This window comes from Hesperophylax consimilis, chromosome 18, assembly GCF_061612785.1.
Source record: "Hesperophylax consimilis isolate HC1 chromosome 18, BYU_Hcon_1.0, whole genome shotgun sequence".
Classification (NCBI taxonomy): Eukaryota; Metazoa; Arthropoda; class Insecta; order Trichoptera; family Limnephilidae; genus Hesperophylax; species Hesperophylax consimilis.
Window position 1 is genome coordinate 23,881,330 of NC_142853.1, and position 16,215 is coordinate 23,897,544.

The 16,215-nt window shown below is 33.8% G+C and overlaps 1 protein-coding gene across 4 annotated transcripts in view; it reads right to left on the minus strand.

The window, feature by feature from the left end:
- Positions 1 to 12,668: 12,668 nt before the first annotated feature.
- IP3K2 (Inositol 1,4,5-triphosphate kinase 2) overlaps positions 12,669 to 16,215 on the minus strand; it is a 75,975-nt gene continuing 72,428 nt past the window's right edge. For 3 of the 4 annotated variants that reach the window (XM_089642714.1, XM_089642712.1, XM_089642711.1), the window contains 2 exons: positions 15,637 to 15,888; positions 12,669 to 13,949 (listed from right to left, as the gene is read on the minus strand). In XM_089642714.1, coding sequence (XP_089498840.1) covers positions 13,578 to 13,949; positions 15,637 to 15,888 — 624 coding nt within the window. In that variant the 3' untranslated portion in view covers positions 12,669 to 13,577. The remainder of the gene's footprint in view (positions 13,950 to 15,636; positions 15,889 to 16,215) is intronic. The other variant, XM_089642715.1, reaches the window with a different exon arrangement.

Consider the following 16,215-nt stretch of genomic DNA (forward strand, 5'->3'; position numbering starts at 1 on the left):
CAGTGTAAATTGTTTAAAACTTTTGTCATAATTTCTTGAATAATAGAATACTAATTATTGTTAGTTGATAAAATTTTTATATTGTGCACTCGTTTCAACGTAAATATTTATATTACTAATCCATGTCGATGCTTCATGCTTCGATGGCCTCCGTAGTGGAGGGGTTCAATTCCCGGCGTGCGCAAGTAAATTTTATTTGATTAATTTGTATTTTTTTTAAATTTATAAATATATAGTGTATTTGCGGCACGTTCCCGAATGGAAAATACTCTCAGTGTTGCCTACAATTCAGAATTGAATTGTTGCCTGAAATGGCTTTGGCCGTGTTTGGTGAGAAGACCTGAATAGGCAGACACTTCCGCACCTTCCTCTTCCCCATATCCTTCCCCTACCCACTACCTTCATACTCACAATATAACCCAATTCCAAACGGTTGGGAGTTAAAAAAATTATATATATTAAAAAAAAATACTTATAATGACAATACGATTATGATAATGAATAAAAGACGAATGTTCAATAATTATTGTTTTTTTTTATAATATCCATATTTCGACCAAATCAATTCTTGAAATATTCCTGAGTTGAGTTTTTTCAATGTTTGTTGTTGAAGGCAAACATAAGTTTTGAAGACTTTGTTAGAAAAAACATTTACCTCGAGATTTAAATTATACATGAATGACAAGACATAAAAATACCCGGAAATAGAGATGTGGAGCTCGGTTCTTCGATGTGAATCAAATAAATCATTCGCCACAATTTTGACGAAAAATATTGCAAACTGTAAGGGCCCGTTCCCACTTCCGTTTTCAAATCGGAGGCGGGTACCGTTTTACAAACGAATGCTCTACGGCCCTGTTCACACCTCTGTTTTAAAAACGGATCCGTTTTAAAATCGGATCATACTCCACGAAAACAAATAATTGTCAATTCAACCAAAACATTTTATTTGCTCATTTTTCAGTAGACGATCGTGCGCAATGGACGATGATGAAGCTCTTGTTGTCATGTGGTACTTATTAAAAAGAAGGTAAAAAATGAAAAAAAAAATTTGGGTGAAAGATTTTCTGTACGAACTTTCCAAGTGTTAATTGGTCAGTTGAGAAGTGATTAACTAAAGTTTTTTTAAATTATTTTAGAATGTCTATCACTTCCTTTAACCATCTACTGGAACAAATTTCAGAGAGTTTAACGCATCAAAATACAAAATTGAGAGAGTGCATTTGTCATGCAGAAAGGCTCTCGATATTTTTAAGGTAAGAAAACAATTACAACTCAAATATTTTTTTATTGTGTGTTTATTAAACTAATGCGCTCTTCCGTGCATCGTGCAGCTCATTTAAGCTTTAAAAGAAAGAAAAATAAGTAAAGTTTAAAAAATAAAGAATATATTTGAAACATGTTGATAATTTTAATATAAAAAAGATGTGCACACCAAGCGTTTTGTTTTTATTTAATTAAAAATAAAATATTGTAGTTTGTTGGTTACTGGGTCTTCCAGTGGCGGTCCGTGGGTTTTTAGCGAGCTAGATTGCTAGGATAAAAATACGTTATAATTTATTTACTTAACAAAATAATCAAATACAAGCACGCAGCGTGCCTGCTTCCTTGCGACTGGGAGCGGGCGGGGAGGGGTCGGGGTGTGGCGGGGACTCTGCCGGAACGACTAGACGACAAGTGTGAACAGCTCCATACAACACTATGAGCGAGCGTGTTCCGATACGATTTGAAAACGGACGCGCTGCGCTGGCGAGCCATCCGACAAAAAATGTCGGATCCGTTTTCAAATCGTGTCGGACAAGTGTGAACAGCTCCATACATCCACTACAGCCGCTAGGGCAACCGTTTTTAAAACGGGACCCGCCTCCGATTTGAAAACGGAAGTGGGAACGGGCCCTAACTTAATTTAAATATCTATCAAATTATATTGAAAAATATTTGATATTTAAAACTATTTACTCTTATTCAGGGTGTCATGGTGATTCCTGACATTATCTTCCATATAAATAAAAATGTAAATATTCGTTTGTTCAAAATCTTAAATCTCCGAAAATTCTTCAAAGATTGCTTTGAAATTTTAACACATTGTTGCATTTTTATATACCTATATTATATAGATGTCATCTGTGACAGGTAAAAACATGTTTTTAAAACAGCGCCATCTGTTGGACGAAAAAGCAACACGCGCTATTGTTTTTCTATCTGACCCAGCACAGCAACGCGTGGCGGGGTACAGCTAATTGGACGTAAACATTTTTACTCAAAATAATGTCAGGATTCACTGGTTAAGGTGAGTCTAGTACGTTCCTTAATACTCTGTATGTGCATTAAAAACAGAGTTATAGAGATATGGCATACCGATTTGTTGGAAGTTAAACTAATACTATAGACTCTCAACCTGCTAATACAACGTACGCAGGGCCGGTTCTGCGCAGGTGCAATTGGAGCAGTCCGCTCCGGGCGCCGAGTAGTCAAGGCGCCAAAGAGCTTATTTATCAAATATCTAACACACAACGCCCTTGAGGTGTATACCTACTGGTGCCAGGCGCCGTTTCGTTAAAGGCCGGCCCTGATCGTACGAGGGTAAAGTGGAATTTTTTTACTGTATTGAGATAGTCAAAGATTATTTAATTTGTTGCCTCTCTTGAAGTCGAATTAAAAAAAAAACTAACGATACACGATGACAATGAAAATCGTTGTTCAAGCATAAAATCCTTGTATCTTTATGAAGAGGAAAATCAACTTTTATTTTTCTTTATAATACTGTAAAAACGTATAAAAATTGTATTTATTGTAAAAAATAAAAAATACAGGGTTTTCCAATAAGAGGTGTTATTTTGAATAGCCCGCTATTTCGGTAGATATTACTTTTGATGCTGTCATTTTTTGACATTTGACAAGTTCAAACTACGTCATTAATAAAAATGGAACGATACACGCTTCAACAATGCATTGAAATTATTAAAATTCACTTGAGTGAATCAAATGCAAATCATCTTGAGTGATGAGGCCCATTTCCACCTCGGTGGCTTCGTCAACAAGCAAAATTGTGGCATCTGGGGCTCGGAAAACCATCATCAAAAGTTATTGTTGAAAATATCCTCAACGTGTGACTGTTTGGTGCGGTTTATGGTCCGGCGGAGTCATTGGACCTGACTTTTTCGAAAATGAGGCTGGAGCAACAGTTACGGTGAATGGATTGCGCTATCGAGAGATGATTAATGATTTTTTATGGTCGGAATTAGATGGTATTGATCTGGATAACCTTTACTTTCAACAAGACGGCGCTACGTGCCACACAAGCAACTAAACCATTGATCTTTTACGATTGAATATCAAAATAACACCTCTTATTGGAAAACCCTGTATGATAAAAAAACACATTGCCAAAAATAAGAATGTCTGCTATGTATATGTTTGAATTGGTGATGTACCAATATTCATTCACACCTATAATATTATTACTGTACGACAATTTGTAAAGATAATCGTTTTAAAATGCCAGATTGATTACATCAAAATAATCAAATTATCAACACAAAAATCAATAGATGGGTATTCAGTATTGGGTTTGCAGAAGGAAAAAAATGGTTCCATGATAACTCAAAACACCTCAAAAAGTGATATAAAATCAATAAAATCGATGGAAAAAACAAACGTATGAACCTAACTTATTTAACTTAGTTTAGTTTCGTCTACTTTAGTATGAAGAAGGAAAACGGGATGACCAATCTTTGTGAAGAAGCACACTAACTACACAACCACAATATATTGGGTTCCACTGCGATAACTCGAGGTAATTATCGCCACAACAAAACGAATTAGTATCTAAAGATATTATGCACTTCCACGAAAGTCAAATTCATTCTTTTTACCTAAAAAGGAGATTATGTAGGTATACGAAAAACACCAACAACTTACTTCAAAGGTACCTAGTCTCATTTGGTCCCAATAAAAATAAACCACTCATCCAAATCCTTCTTCTGTTTTCAAAAACAATCTCACTCGAATTTGCACCTTTTTCTTTTGTTCTATAATTCAAATAATTTTCCAGCAAGGTTACGAAGAGGTAGGAACTAGATAAATGACATCCCGGTAGTAACTAATAATTAAGAATATTCTCATTTCAAGATCATGCACTTTTGTAAGGTTATGTAAGTATCGAAGGTTGCAATGCCAGAAGACAGAAACCGAGACATCCTAAAGGCGCAAAAGGCAAATCGAGGAAGAAGTGAAAAGGACTGGATAGGGAAAGGAGCTGGTGAAGAGAGCACTAAATTTATGGAAGAAGAAAATAAGAACAAAATCTCACTCCGGGATAGATAGCGCCATTGTGAAGATGATTTGTGGTAATTTTATTGTCAAAGATAAGAACGTTAGAAAGTCTCACTCTGGAAAATAATAATAATTACTAAAAAAAAACACTGTGTTATTTATTATTCAATAGATAGAGTCGTTATTAAAATTTAATTTAAATAAAACCATTCTGTAATCGCTCTTATTTTTATTATTTAACAATAATTTTAAGATTATTTAAGAAATCTATAGATCTTTTAAATCACTGATGACGTGATGAGCAACACGCGGCCCGTGGACCGCATGTATTTTTTATTTACTTCTAGTACTTTTACATACATAATTTTTACATTTTATTTTCTCAATTTGGGTGCATTTTTAATTTCACTAGGAACTAAGCTATACATAGGGATTCCTTTTATAGAATTCCGTGTAGTTTTATTATTTTTTTTGTGTGGTCTTTTCTTTCTGTCTTGTATGGTGTATATGCGGAAGTCTTTATTGTAATGTAGTTTTTCTCTAAAGTAGGTGGTAGTTTATGTGTGGTGCAAGTAAAAACACCATCTTGGCCAATTTTTTGGCAATAATATCGGCAATTTCTTCAAGAGATATCTTTGGGTCTAGAATTATTCCCAAGTACTTTATCTTATTAACCTTTCCAAGTTTTCACCGTCCATTATTAATTGATGACGTTCATTGTACTTTCGGTTACCAATAGTGATGATGTACTTTATTACTTGATGACATTCATTCTACTTTCAGTTACCAATCTGAGGAACTAGCGTCATTGATCCCTTCGGCACCGGTGCGTAGTCGGGATACACGCCAAACGCGCGCCCAACATTTGTACACAGTTGACATTTGTCACATGAGAACGGGTCGCTTCTACGATTCGTTCTTAAGTTCAACAGCTCGGCTGTGGAACGAACTGCCGGCCTCTGTGTTTCCTCCCTCCTACAACATGGGACTCTTCAAGACCCATGTTCACTCCTTCCTCTCCACAAAAAGACCCTCCACACAGCATCCCCAAAGATGACATAGGCCCTGAGGGAAATTATTTTCTTCAGGGCCTCCTGTGTGGAGTAAATATAAAAAAAATAAAAAAATAATGATGATGTACTTTATTTCTTGATGACGTTCATTGTACTTTCGGTTACCAATAATGATGATGTACTTTATTACTTGATGACATTCATTCTACTTTCAGTTACCAATAATGATGATGTACTTTATTACTTGATGACGTTCATTGTACTCTCGGTTACCAATAATGATTATGTACATACTTTCTTTTTGAGATGTTGAGTTAAAGTTTGTCAACTTTCAGCCACTTGGAGACATTATTTATAGGTTTCAGGACACAACCACGTCTTCATCAGGACCCGAACAAGTTGCTGTTTGTGATGAAACTGGTAAACGCCAAGCGGTAAGGTTCATAGGTATTGTATTTTTACGAATGCAAAGAAAAAAAAAATTATAAATGATGGTTCCTACTATGTTAATGTTAACTACTGTGTGATGTTGATTATTTGATAGACTTTATGAATGTTGTAATTAAATATTAATAACAGATTTATTGTCATAGTTGGCAACCCCATATGCATTGAATTGAAACAAACAGAACTTCTAATAAATCTCGTTTCTCACTAATTGACATTGATTTGATAGTGCATTGCCATAATAGTACCTAATTGAATCAAGTCCATCATAATAAGATTATGATCAATAATAATAATTATTATTTTCATTGATCATCATGATAATCACAAAGAGAAAATGTTTTTCAATTGCTAACGCCATGCATTGAATTATGTAAAATGATAAAAGAAGAGATAGGCATGTTTGAAGTCGATAGTTGAATTAGTACATATTATATGAACAAGCACATTGGTCTGATACGGTTGATCGTTAAAGAGCCAGGCCGGCCACATATTTCCTTTAAACTACAAACGAACTTTACAATAAACTTTTTTCTGTTTTTTATATACCTTCCGATTTTATGTCCGGGTTAAATCTTCCCCATAAGAAAAATTAAACCCTTCCACACACTTTTCCACAAATGATCATTTAGTCAATCCACATTATACAAGTGCATTCTATAAGCATAATAAATAAAAAAAACAATACAAGATCAACAACACGTCAACTCACCAGAGATCAAATGGGAAAATAATTCACCGATTCCAGATATTTTCATATCAGAGGGTTCGGCTCAGTAGAATTCCTAACTGGACCTATAAATCCTACTGATCCCTCAATATAAATATTTAAAAAATCTTTCGTAATCCTACATGTATTTAATATGACGGATTTTTGCATTTTTATATATAAATTCTTTGATAGATCTAATACGCCTGAATTTTGAATAAGAGAGCTAGGTATAATGCCAGTAGCTGAAATAAAAAAATGGTAATATTTTTATCGTCTGAAATAAATAATTATTAACATAATTGTTTTATAATTATGTTACAAACTTACATTAACTACGTTATTATATTACTATAATACAGTTATCAAACTTTTGCCATGTTCTGTAAAAATCCCCAATATGGCATGATACAGGTTTGCTAAATACAACGATGCTTTACAACATACATTTCATGTTATTTTTACTAATATCAGCAAAGTTACTACATTTGCGTGTAACTACTTTCATAGTACCTACTTATATTGTACTCTGTTATTGTATATGTATAATTATTGGACTCCTGTGTACAACAGAACTCTCTATTTTTAACTTGTATTGTACCGACTATTGTTCATATTCGGCATATTATGTTATGTAATATAATAATAATGATTTATTGTCTTCTTTTCTTAGTAACATATAGAGATAATGATATCCTCACTGGGATCTCCCGTGCTGAGGATTTCATTTACATATTATAATTTAATTATAACAAATTAATATTGCAACAAAGTAACATATGAATTTAATTATAATCATATATCATGTAGGTAGTATAATTTATTTTTTAAATAATTTTAAAATAAGTAGGTTAGTGTTTTTTTGTATAGTTCAGTTTAGTAGATTCGGTTTTAGTCTGTGTTTGATATCAGTATATTTTCTATTTCAGATCTCCCTATATTAAGTATCCAGCTTTTTATTTGAGATTTAAATGTTATAATGTTGAGGTTTTTGTGTGAGAGTGGATTTTATTGTAGAGTTTAATACTATGATATAAGAAGCTTTTTTGCCCAAAAGTTGTACATATTAGTAGTTATTTGTTGGATAAGTTTCCATGAGATCTAGCGTTTCTATTGTATGTGTTTGTTGTTATTTCTTGGGTACTTATGAATGTAAATGAGTATAGTTTTAGAATATAGTTGTTTAATTGACCTACATCTGCGGCAACGAGGTAATGGTTAGTTAGTTAGTTAACCTCTGGTCTGGAGCACCTACTGAAAAAACCTCTGACTCATTCAAGAACAAACAATCCATATATTAGAAATCTCAACCCAATCTCAAGAATAAGTAGGAACACAGATGACAGGATGCTGTAATTTTTTTATCAGTGGATATTTCGATGTACGGTGCCGAGTTATTCTGTCGACAGCTTTGTTGTGGATTGATCTTCTGTCCTTTGTGACTCCTCCCTCATACATTGATAGAGCATGGGTATCTTCAGGAACCAGGTTTACACATTCCTTATTATTATACTAGCTGATGTGTTCGCGATGTTGCTGGGGCTTTTGCTTAGGAGATAGACATATACCGTCGTGGATTTTTCTGTAGGCCTTATTAAGATATATATAATTCTGTAGTACATTATTTTGATGTATCTCATAAGGTTTAGCCAGTGTTAGCAATGTAGTGCTCGAAAAAAATATTTTTACGACTTGATTATAAAACATTGACTTTCTATGAATAAAATATGCATGTATTATATGTTGACCGGGTATGTCATCAAAATGACAATTCAACACACCTACAAAAAGTGATGAAACAAAAACTAGGTTAAGTAACTATTGAACCTAGTTTTTGTGTCATTACTTTTGACTTTATATCACTTTTTAAAGGTGTGTTGAATTTTTAATTTGATGAAATATCATGAAACTGTATTATATGTGTAAACCTTCAGAAGAAATTCTCTAAATGCTAATGAAAATCCTATCAAAATCCGTTGCGTAATTTAGAAGAACTAATCGCACAGACAGACGCGGATAGCGACTTTATTTTATACTATTTAGAGATTAGAGGTTCTTCACAAACATATGGACGATTCTCTATATATACAATCTTCTTTAACCTTTTAAATGCCAGTAGGTAGAAGTGTAGCTGTGCACAGCAGGCCAAGAATGCGAGTTAACTCGCTCTTGGCACAGAAGCGGTTAAGGGAACAAATTAAACCAAATTTTTGTCAGAAATATGTAATTATTTTACAAAAATATCAATTAATATTTGTATTACTTATGTACAAACATGAGTCTTATAATTCTCAACTTAAAATAAAATCTAGTTAAATTTAACATCCATATAGATCGTCAAATCAATATGTATTATTATTAACAGCATTCCTTGAATCCAGCAGATTCAAAATCCACAGTAGATATTCTTTCATAATTTTCAAATTAAAATCGCATTTTTCAAATTTTCTCAAATTTCTAAACAAAATACAAATATTTTTTCCAGTTGTTAATTCTTAAATATTACAATTTTTTTTCAATACTAAACAATATTATTTATATAGAAACTTTATTATTTAGAAAATTGTAAATTTTATTCATTAACATTAAGTGTGAGAACAGGAAACAAATTTTTATGTGTAAGCTTATTGTGAATAAAAGTATGCTTTATGCAAAATACATAAATGATAAACGTATAGGGGGAGGGGGGGCACATTGATTCATGGGGCACATTGGTACAGTATCTATATCTCAAAACCGATAAACGCTACACAGTCCGGCACATCACTAGAATGCTCAAGGACATTCACAAGAATGACAGTTGTGACACCGCTCGCCGCCGGTTTGCCGTTGGGCCTCAACGGTCACTGACGTGTTGGAAGTGGCGTGCGCCGCTGCCTACAAAAAAAATACGTGAAATGTAATTGTGTCTCAGGAGGATACTCTTAGTTGTTTTTGTTATTTTTTGTTACTAAAGGTAAGTAAATATAGTTATTATTGTATTTTAAAATGTTTTTGATTGCAAGATTATTATATATTTGAAAAAATTAATTGTTTGTGGAAAAAGTCCTTTGGGGCACTTTGATACGGTAATGTGCGGGGTACAATGATACGTATCAATCTGCCCCTTTATTGTATTAAAGTGCCCCGTCAAAAATAATAGTTTATTTTATTTTTTTTTTTTTTTTTTTTCAGAAAATGGTGCGCACGTACAAACCCAAAACTGATAGAAAAAATATCAATGAAGAAAACATTGAAGATGCAATACGTGAAGTATTGTCAAAGACTTTATCTATACGCAAAGCAGCCGACAAATATGGCATCAAAACTGCAACCCTACAACACTCCTACTTTGGATGCCGACCCAGTTTCAGCGTCTGATGCTGACGATCCTCTACATGTTTCTTCATCAAAGGCTATTCTTACTCCTGAAATAGTTAGACCTTATCCAAAAAAGGCGATTACTGACAGTGTCTTAAAAAGAAAAGGAAGAGAAAAGGAACGATCAAGAATATACACTGAAACACTAGAAAAAAATAGATTAGAAAGCTTACGTAATGAAAAGAACAGGAAAAGAGAATTACAAAAAGCAAAACAGCATGCAAAAGAATTGAAAACAGTGAAAAATCTGTTGGGATTAACTGAGCCAAAAAAGAAAAAGAGAGTGACTTCTTTGCCTGCAGAAATAGATTCCGATTCTAGTCAAGATGAAGTCGTGATGACGAGTGATAGTGAAGACATTGAAATGCCGTCGGAATCGGAAGAAGAGGTAATTAATGAAGAACCAGTTAATCCTGAACACATAAATATTGGAGATTTCCTGCTAATTAAGTATGAGAAGAAGAAAACTGTGATTCACTACGCTGCCAAAGTTGTATTTAAGTATAATGTGACAGAATATGAAGTATTATATCTCAGAAAAAAAGCAGGGTCTTCTAAGTTTATATTTCCAATTGTGGAACACAAAGCAAATGTGGATGTTAGAGATGTAGTTTTGCAATAACCAAAACCAACTTTCTACAAAGGCACATCTCGAACATCGTCGCTTTATTCATTTTCGGTAGGTTTAACTCGATATAATATCCAGTAGATTGTTCTGTAATTTATATGAGAATTTTAATGATTAATTTTTTTTTAATTTTTGATGTTTGTTTAATTTTTTAAGAAAAACATTGTTCATTTTGATAGGAGATTCTAATATTATATTTTCATTAACAATATTCAATGTTAAAGTCTGATTACTTAGTAAGTATATAACTGATTATATAATTAAGAAAATAACAGAGAATTAGTCTTGTTCTATGATGACAATTTTGTTTTTTTTTTGTGATTATATTCCTTAAGTAACTGATTATGGCTAATGTGCACTCTTAATAAAAAGTATTTTGCGATCTCAATCAATAAATTTTTTTTTATTTCTTAATTTTAAGTAATAATACAGTTTATATTGGGTTTTTAGTCAGTTTAAATTTGCATTTCATATGGATCTAAAATACCTATCAAACTGCCCCACCCCATGAATCAAAGTGCCCCACTAGTGGGGCAGAATGATACAAATATGATTTTTTCTTAAAATCAGTTTATCTCTATATGTCGCCAGTTTTTGCGGTTTTAGCGTAGGCAAAATATAAGCTGACATATCAGCCAATGCACACATCAAAACAAATATTTAAATACAGTAGAACCTCGTTAATTCGAAATCCAGCGGACATCAAAATTCAAATTTCGAATTAACGAATTCCCACGTAATTCGAAATTTTATGAAAAAAAAAAAAAAAAAAATACGCCAAAAATCGATTTTCTCGGCCGCCTCTTCAAATCCGGGTGGTATTTTAGTTGTAAATTCGTATTAATACCAATTATTTCTTTATTTTCGCGGTCGATTACCGTAGCGGCCGGCCCTGTAAATTCAGATATTCGCAATAAATTCGTAAAAATGCTATATATTTACGCGTAAATCGAGATTTTGCTGCCGATTTCGGTCGCGGCCTACCCTTTAAATTGAGATATTCGTAAAAATACGATATATTTCCGAGTAAATCGAGATTTCGCGGTAATTTTCCATCGCGGCCGGCCCTTTATTTCAAATATCTGAATTTGAATTCGTAAAAATACGATATATTTCCGCGTAAAACGAGGATTCGCGGCCGTATTCCGTCGCGGCCAGCTCTTCAAATTCAGATAATCGAAATAAATTCATAAAAATGCTATATATTTACGCGTAAATCGAGATTTCGCTGCCGATTTCGGTCGCGGCCTACCCTTTAAATTGAGATATTCGTAAAAATACAATATATTTCCGCGTAAATCGAGATTTCGCGGTAATTTTCTGTCGCGGCCGGCCCTTTATTTCAAATATCTGAATTTGAATTCGTAAAAATACGATATATTTCCGCGTAAAACGAGAATTCGCGGCCGTATTCCGTCGCGGCCGGCTCTTCAAATTCAGATATTCTAAATAAATTCGTAAAAATATTATATATTTCCGCGTAAATCGAATTTTGTCGGCAGTTTTTCATCGCGGCCGGCCTTTTAAGTTCAGATATTTGAAGTAAATTCGTAAAAATATGTCATATTTCGGCATGGATCGAAATTTTTCGGCCGATTTCCGTCGCGCCGTATTTTTTCAACGCGGATATTCGAAGTAAAGTTAGTAAAAATACGATATATTTACGCGTAAATCGAAATTACGCGGCCGAGTTTCGTCGCGGCCGACCCTTTAAATGCAGATATTTGGCGTAAACTCGTAAAACTACGACATATATCCGCGTAAAATGTATTTTCTTGGCCCTTTAAACTCGGATATTCGAAATAAATTTGAAAAAATACGACATTCCAGTGTAAATCGATTCAGATTTACAAAATAATAATACTAATTAGGACGATGTATAACCACGTAAAAATACATTTTTCGGCGTTTTACCGCCACGGTTGACTTTTAGATTCAGATTTACGAAATATTATGATTTATTTTCGCAAAAATCAAATTTTTTCGAATTACACGAACAAATTTTCGTGCGCGGACAAAAATAAATTTCGAATTACGAATTAACGAATTTCGAATTAAAAAGAATTTTGTATGAATAAATTTTTCAGAGGAAATTTTTTTTGCGAAAATTTCGAATTACGCGTTTTTTCGAATTATCGGGGTTCGAATTAACGGGGTTCTACTGTATAATGCTTTATGGTCCTCAGAAAAGAGATTGAATTTTTGTGTATCAATGTGCCCCCCCTCCCCCTACATAACACTAACGCTATACATAAATGCATGTGGTTTACATGTTAAATGTATAGACCACCATTGTCTGATTGAGGAGGTTATACTCACAGTAAAATATTTTATTATTTCACCAGAAACCTACACGTTATAGACACCCCAAAACTGTACATTTCATGGAATTATTTTGAGTTTTCGTGGAGTCGAGTGAAATGTACCTTACGTTTTCACAAATTGAGTCATTTTTATTTCAGAGGGTCACCAGATATATGCATTTCATATTTCCTGGAACTAGTAGAAATGCACCTTCACAGGGTCACATACAAATATTCATCTAACAAGGTCACATAAATGTAAATTTCACAAGATCACATAAATGTGAATTAACAAAGTCACATAAATATGCATCCCAATACGCTTGCATTTCCTGGAGCTAGCAGAAATTTACATTTAACAAGATTACATAAATGTACACTTCAGAAGGTTACGTAAATTAGCTTTTCACAAGGTTACCAGAATGTACACATCATGCAGTCATAATAGACTTTCACGTATTTCCCAAGTTACTAGAAATGAACACTTCACAAGATCACATAAATGTGAATGTACAAGGTCACATAAATGTGTTTTTAACAATGTGTTTGTGCATTTCATGGCATCACAGTAGATCTTTCTGTTTCATTTACTAGAGTCCATAAATGTACATTTCGCAGAGTCATAGTGGATGTGTTTATATTTGAGTGTGACCAAAAATGAGCATTTGACAAAATCACATAAATTTAGCTACATTTAACACAAAGTCACAATCTGAAGTCACCTTAGAAATTAATGTCTATTTTATGAGGTCACCATAAATGTGCATTTAATTGTAACAATGTTACAATTTATTCTCACTTTTACACTAAAAAGTGTACTGATCAAACATGATAATAAAATATCATGTCTCGTCAAAGTCCTTGGGCAGGTAGTCAGTTTTGGTGGGTTTGTTTGGATTTTCAACAGAATGAGATTTAATCTGTTCGCTGACTTCTTTCTCCATGTCTTCGCTGATAGTTGTGAAGGTGGAGATGAGGTTGTCCAGGCCTATTAAGAAGCCGTCTTCATGGTTTCCGACTGTCCACTTGGTGCTGTGGTCTATGTGGACATTCTCTGGCAGCGGGACTGTCTTGGCGAAGTCGATGAGCCAGATGGAGACCTTTCGCTTGTCGTGGACAAACAACAAGGAGCTGCCGATGATCTCGTGCGATTTGAAGAATTCAGAGTCTGCCATTGTGCATTTTATCTGTTTTAGTCTTGCAATGTAGCCCTTCTGAAAGCAATCAAGATTAAAAAATTAATACTTCTGGTTTGTTAACACAATTAATGCATATTCATCTAGTGGAAGTAGAAGTTGCGCCGGCTGACACTATTTTCATAATAACTTTCTTGTTTAACGTTGTCTTACCAGATAATGAGTTTACATATTTATAAAAATTGTAAATATCTATCCTACGTAGTTTTCCCAGAAAATATTCTTGCGTTTTGTTATATTTTCCAGCTAAATAAGCGTTCATCATAATATAAATAAGTCATAATATAAGTCTTTCCTGTAAATAAATGTATCCACATACATACAAGTACAGTACTATGAATTTTGAAAAATCGAAATTATGACATTTGAAATGGAATTGGCTGGCATACTTTTGCACAGATAAAATAAATATGTTTGCAAGTGACGAAATGACATTCGAGCGGTTAAGATCAATTCAGTATAAGGGTATAGGATGCATACATAATGCAGATAGAATGCAACACTACATAGAAGTTTGTCCTCGCACCAACCTGTTGGTTTTCACACATTTTGTTATTCAGATTCTTGACAAAACCTGAATCAACTATTCCTTTATATCTACTGGAAAGTAAATAACTTATTGCTAATTGCATATTCTATTTCAATTTTATTCTTAATAATTACTATGAAGATCTCCTAGGAAGATGCAAATTACATAGATAGCAGCTTCATGCTTTTAAACGAGTCACGCTCGCACGCTAAATGCGTTCCAATTTCTGCTGGCTCGAGTGACACTCGCCGGTTTCGACTTGTAGCGTTCTATTTTTAGCTAACCTGCTGATTTAATTTTCTTAAAACTTATAATATATACTTTTTATTAAAAAACCCTTAGTATTAAGTGGTTAAAGCTAATTTTCAATTTCCGTGAAAAACCTATTCTATTCTGTTATATCACATATTTCACAGTACTAAAATTATAACAGAACATAAATAGTCTGGTCAGTGGCTCAGTTGGCATCGCATCTGGGTCCCACCCTGGCGCAGTGTGTTTAATTCTTCGGCTAGCTAATTCCTCCATCACGACACAAGCCAAATTTTCTGCTTGCTGTGATTGTAGTAGGAGATTTTCAAATATTGTCAGGTTATTCGTAACCTGGGAATGTTTGTTTTTCTTTAAAAAAAAATAAGAACTTTCACAGAACTTGAAAATTATCTCTGAAATTTGATGAATTGTTCAAATTCTTTGAAACAACTGGCCTCAACGAAACAAAATGTTAAAAAAAATTTCGATTTAAATTTTAGTAAGGAATATATGAAAATATCAACAGAACTGAATTTATTTTCAAGCCTATGAAGCCTTTGGACTGGGGAATGAGTGAAATATGTAGTTTGTTTTTAAAGAATAAACAAAGAACAACTCTGAAAATCTCGTGTTACGATTTGGTACATGTTTGAGTCAGGTGCATCCATTGAGCCATTTACTATTTTGTTAAGTAAATAAACAAATTAATTATATGATTCTGCATAACATTCTTTGACAATTGCTTCTCACATGGGAACTTTTTTTTCAGATAAAGTTAGCTATTCTGGGGAAACATCTCACGACATAATAAGATATATTATCTGGTAAACAGACAACAGTTTTTATTCAGACATTATATCAAGGTATTTTTCACGCAGTTCCGAATTCTTGTCCCACAGTTAACAGGTCAAAAACCAAGCTCACCACAATGTTAGGAAATCCCCTGGTGAAATCTCTGAAGGCCTCCAAGATCTGGTCAGAGGTCTTAGTGGTCTTGAAGTCCTTTGTGCTGGTCCCGTCCGCTTTCTTAATGCCCTCGATTCTGAAGCCGAGGGTGGCCGTGGAGGAAATGGTCTCCCGCCAGACCATGTAGCGCGGCTTGGTAACCCCCTTCAGTCGGTGCTCTTCTTCAGTGGGGGCCAGCGGGTCTATCTGAATCATCTTCTCGTACATATCCTGGAAATACATAAAAAAAATTAATTATAACAGGACTACAACGGCCGCAAGACCTAAACGCACGTCTCTTGCCTTGCGAAGTATCTGTATTATTTATTAGTAGTTTGCTAGCGTTCGTTAGTGGCTTGCTGGTCATTTACACATACTAGGAAGAAACCATTTAAAATACCTAAGACACACTTACTTGAGAATGTTTATTTCCAAGGGAGTGCATTGATCATATTCCCAGGTATGTTTTCTTTGCCCGTCATCCCACTTGGTCAGAATCGGTAAGCAATTGACATAAACCGAAAATATTAAACAGAAAAGTAAAGTATCGAAGGAAGC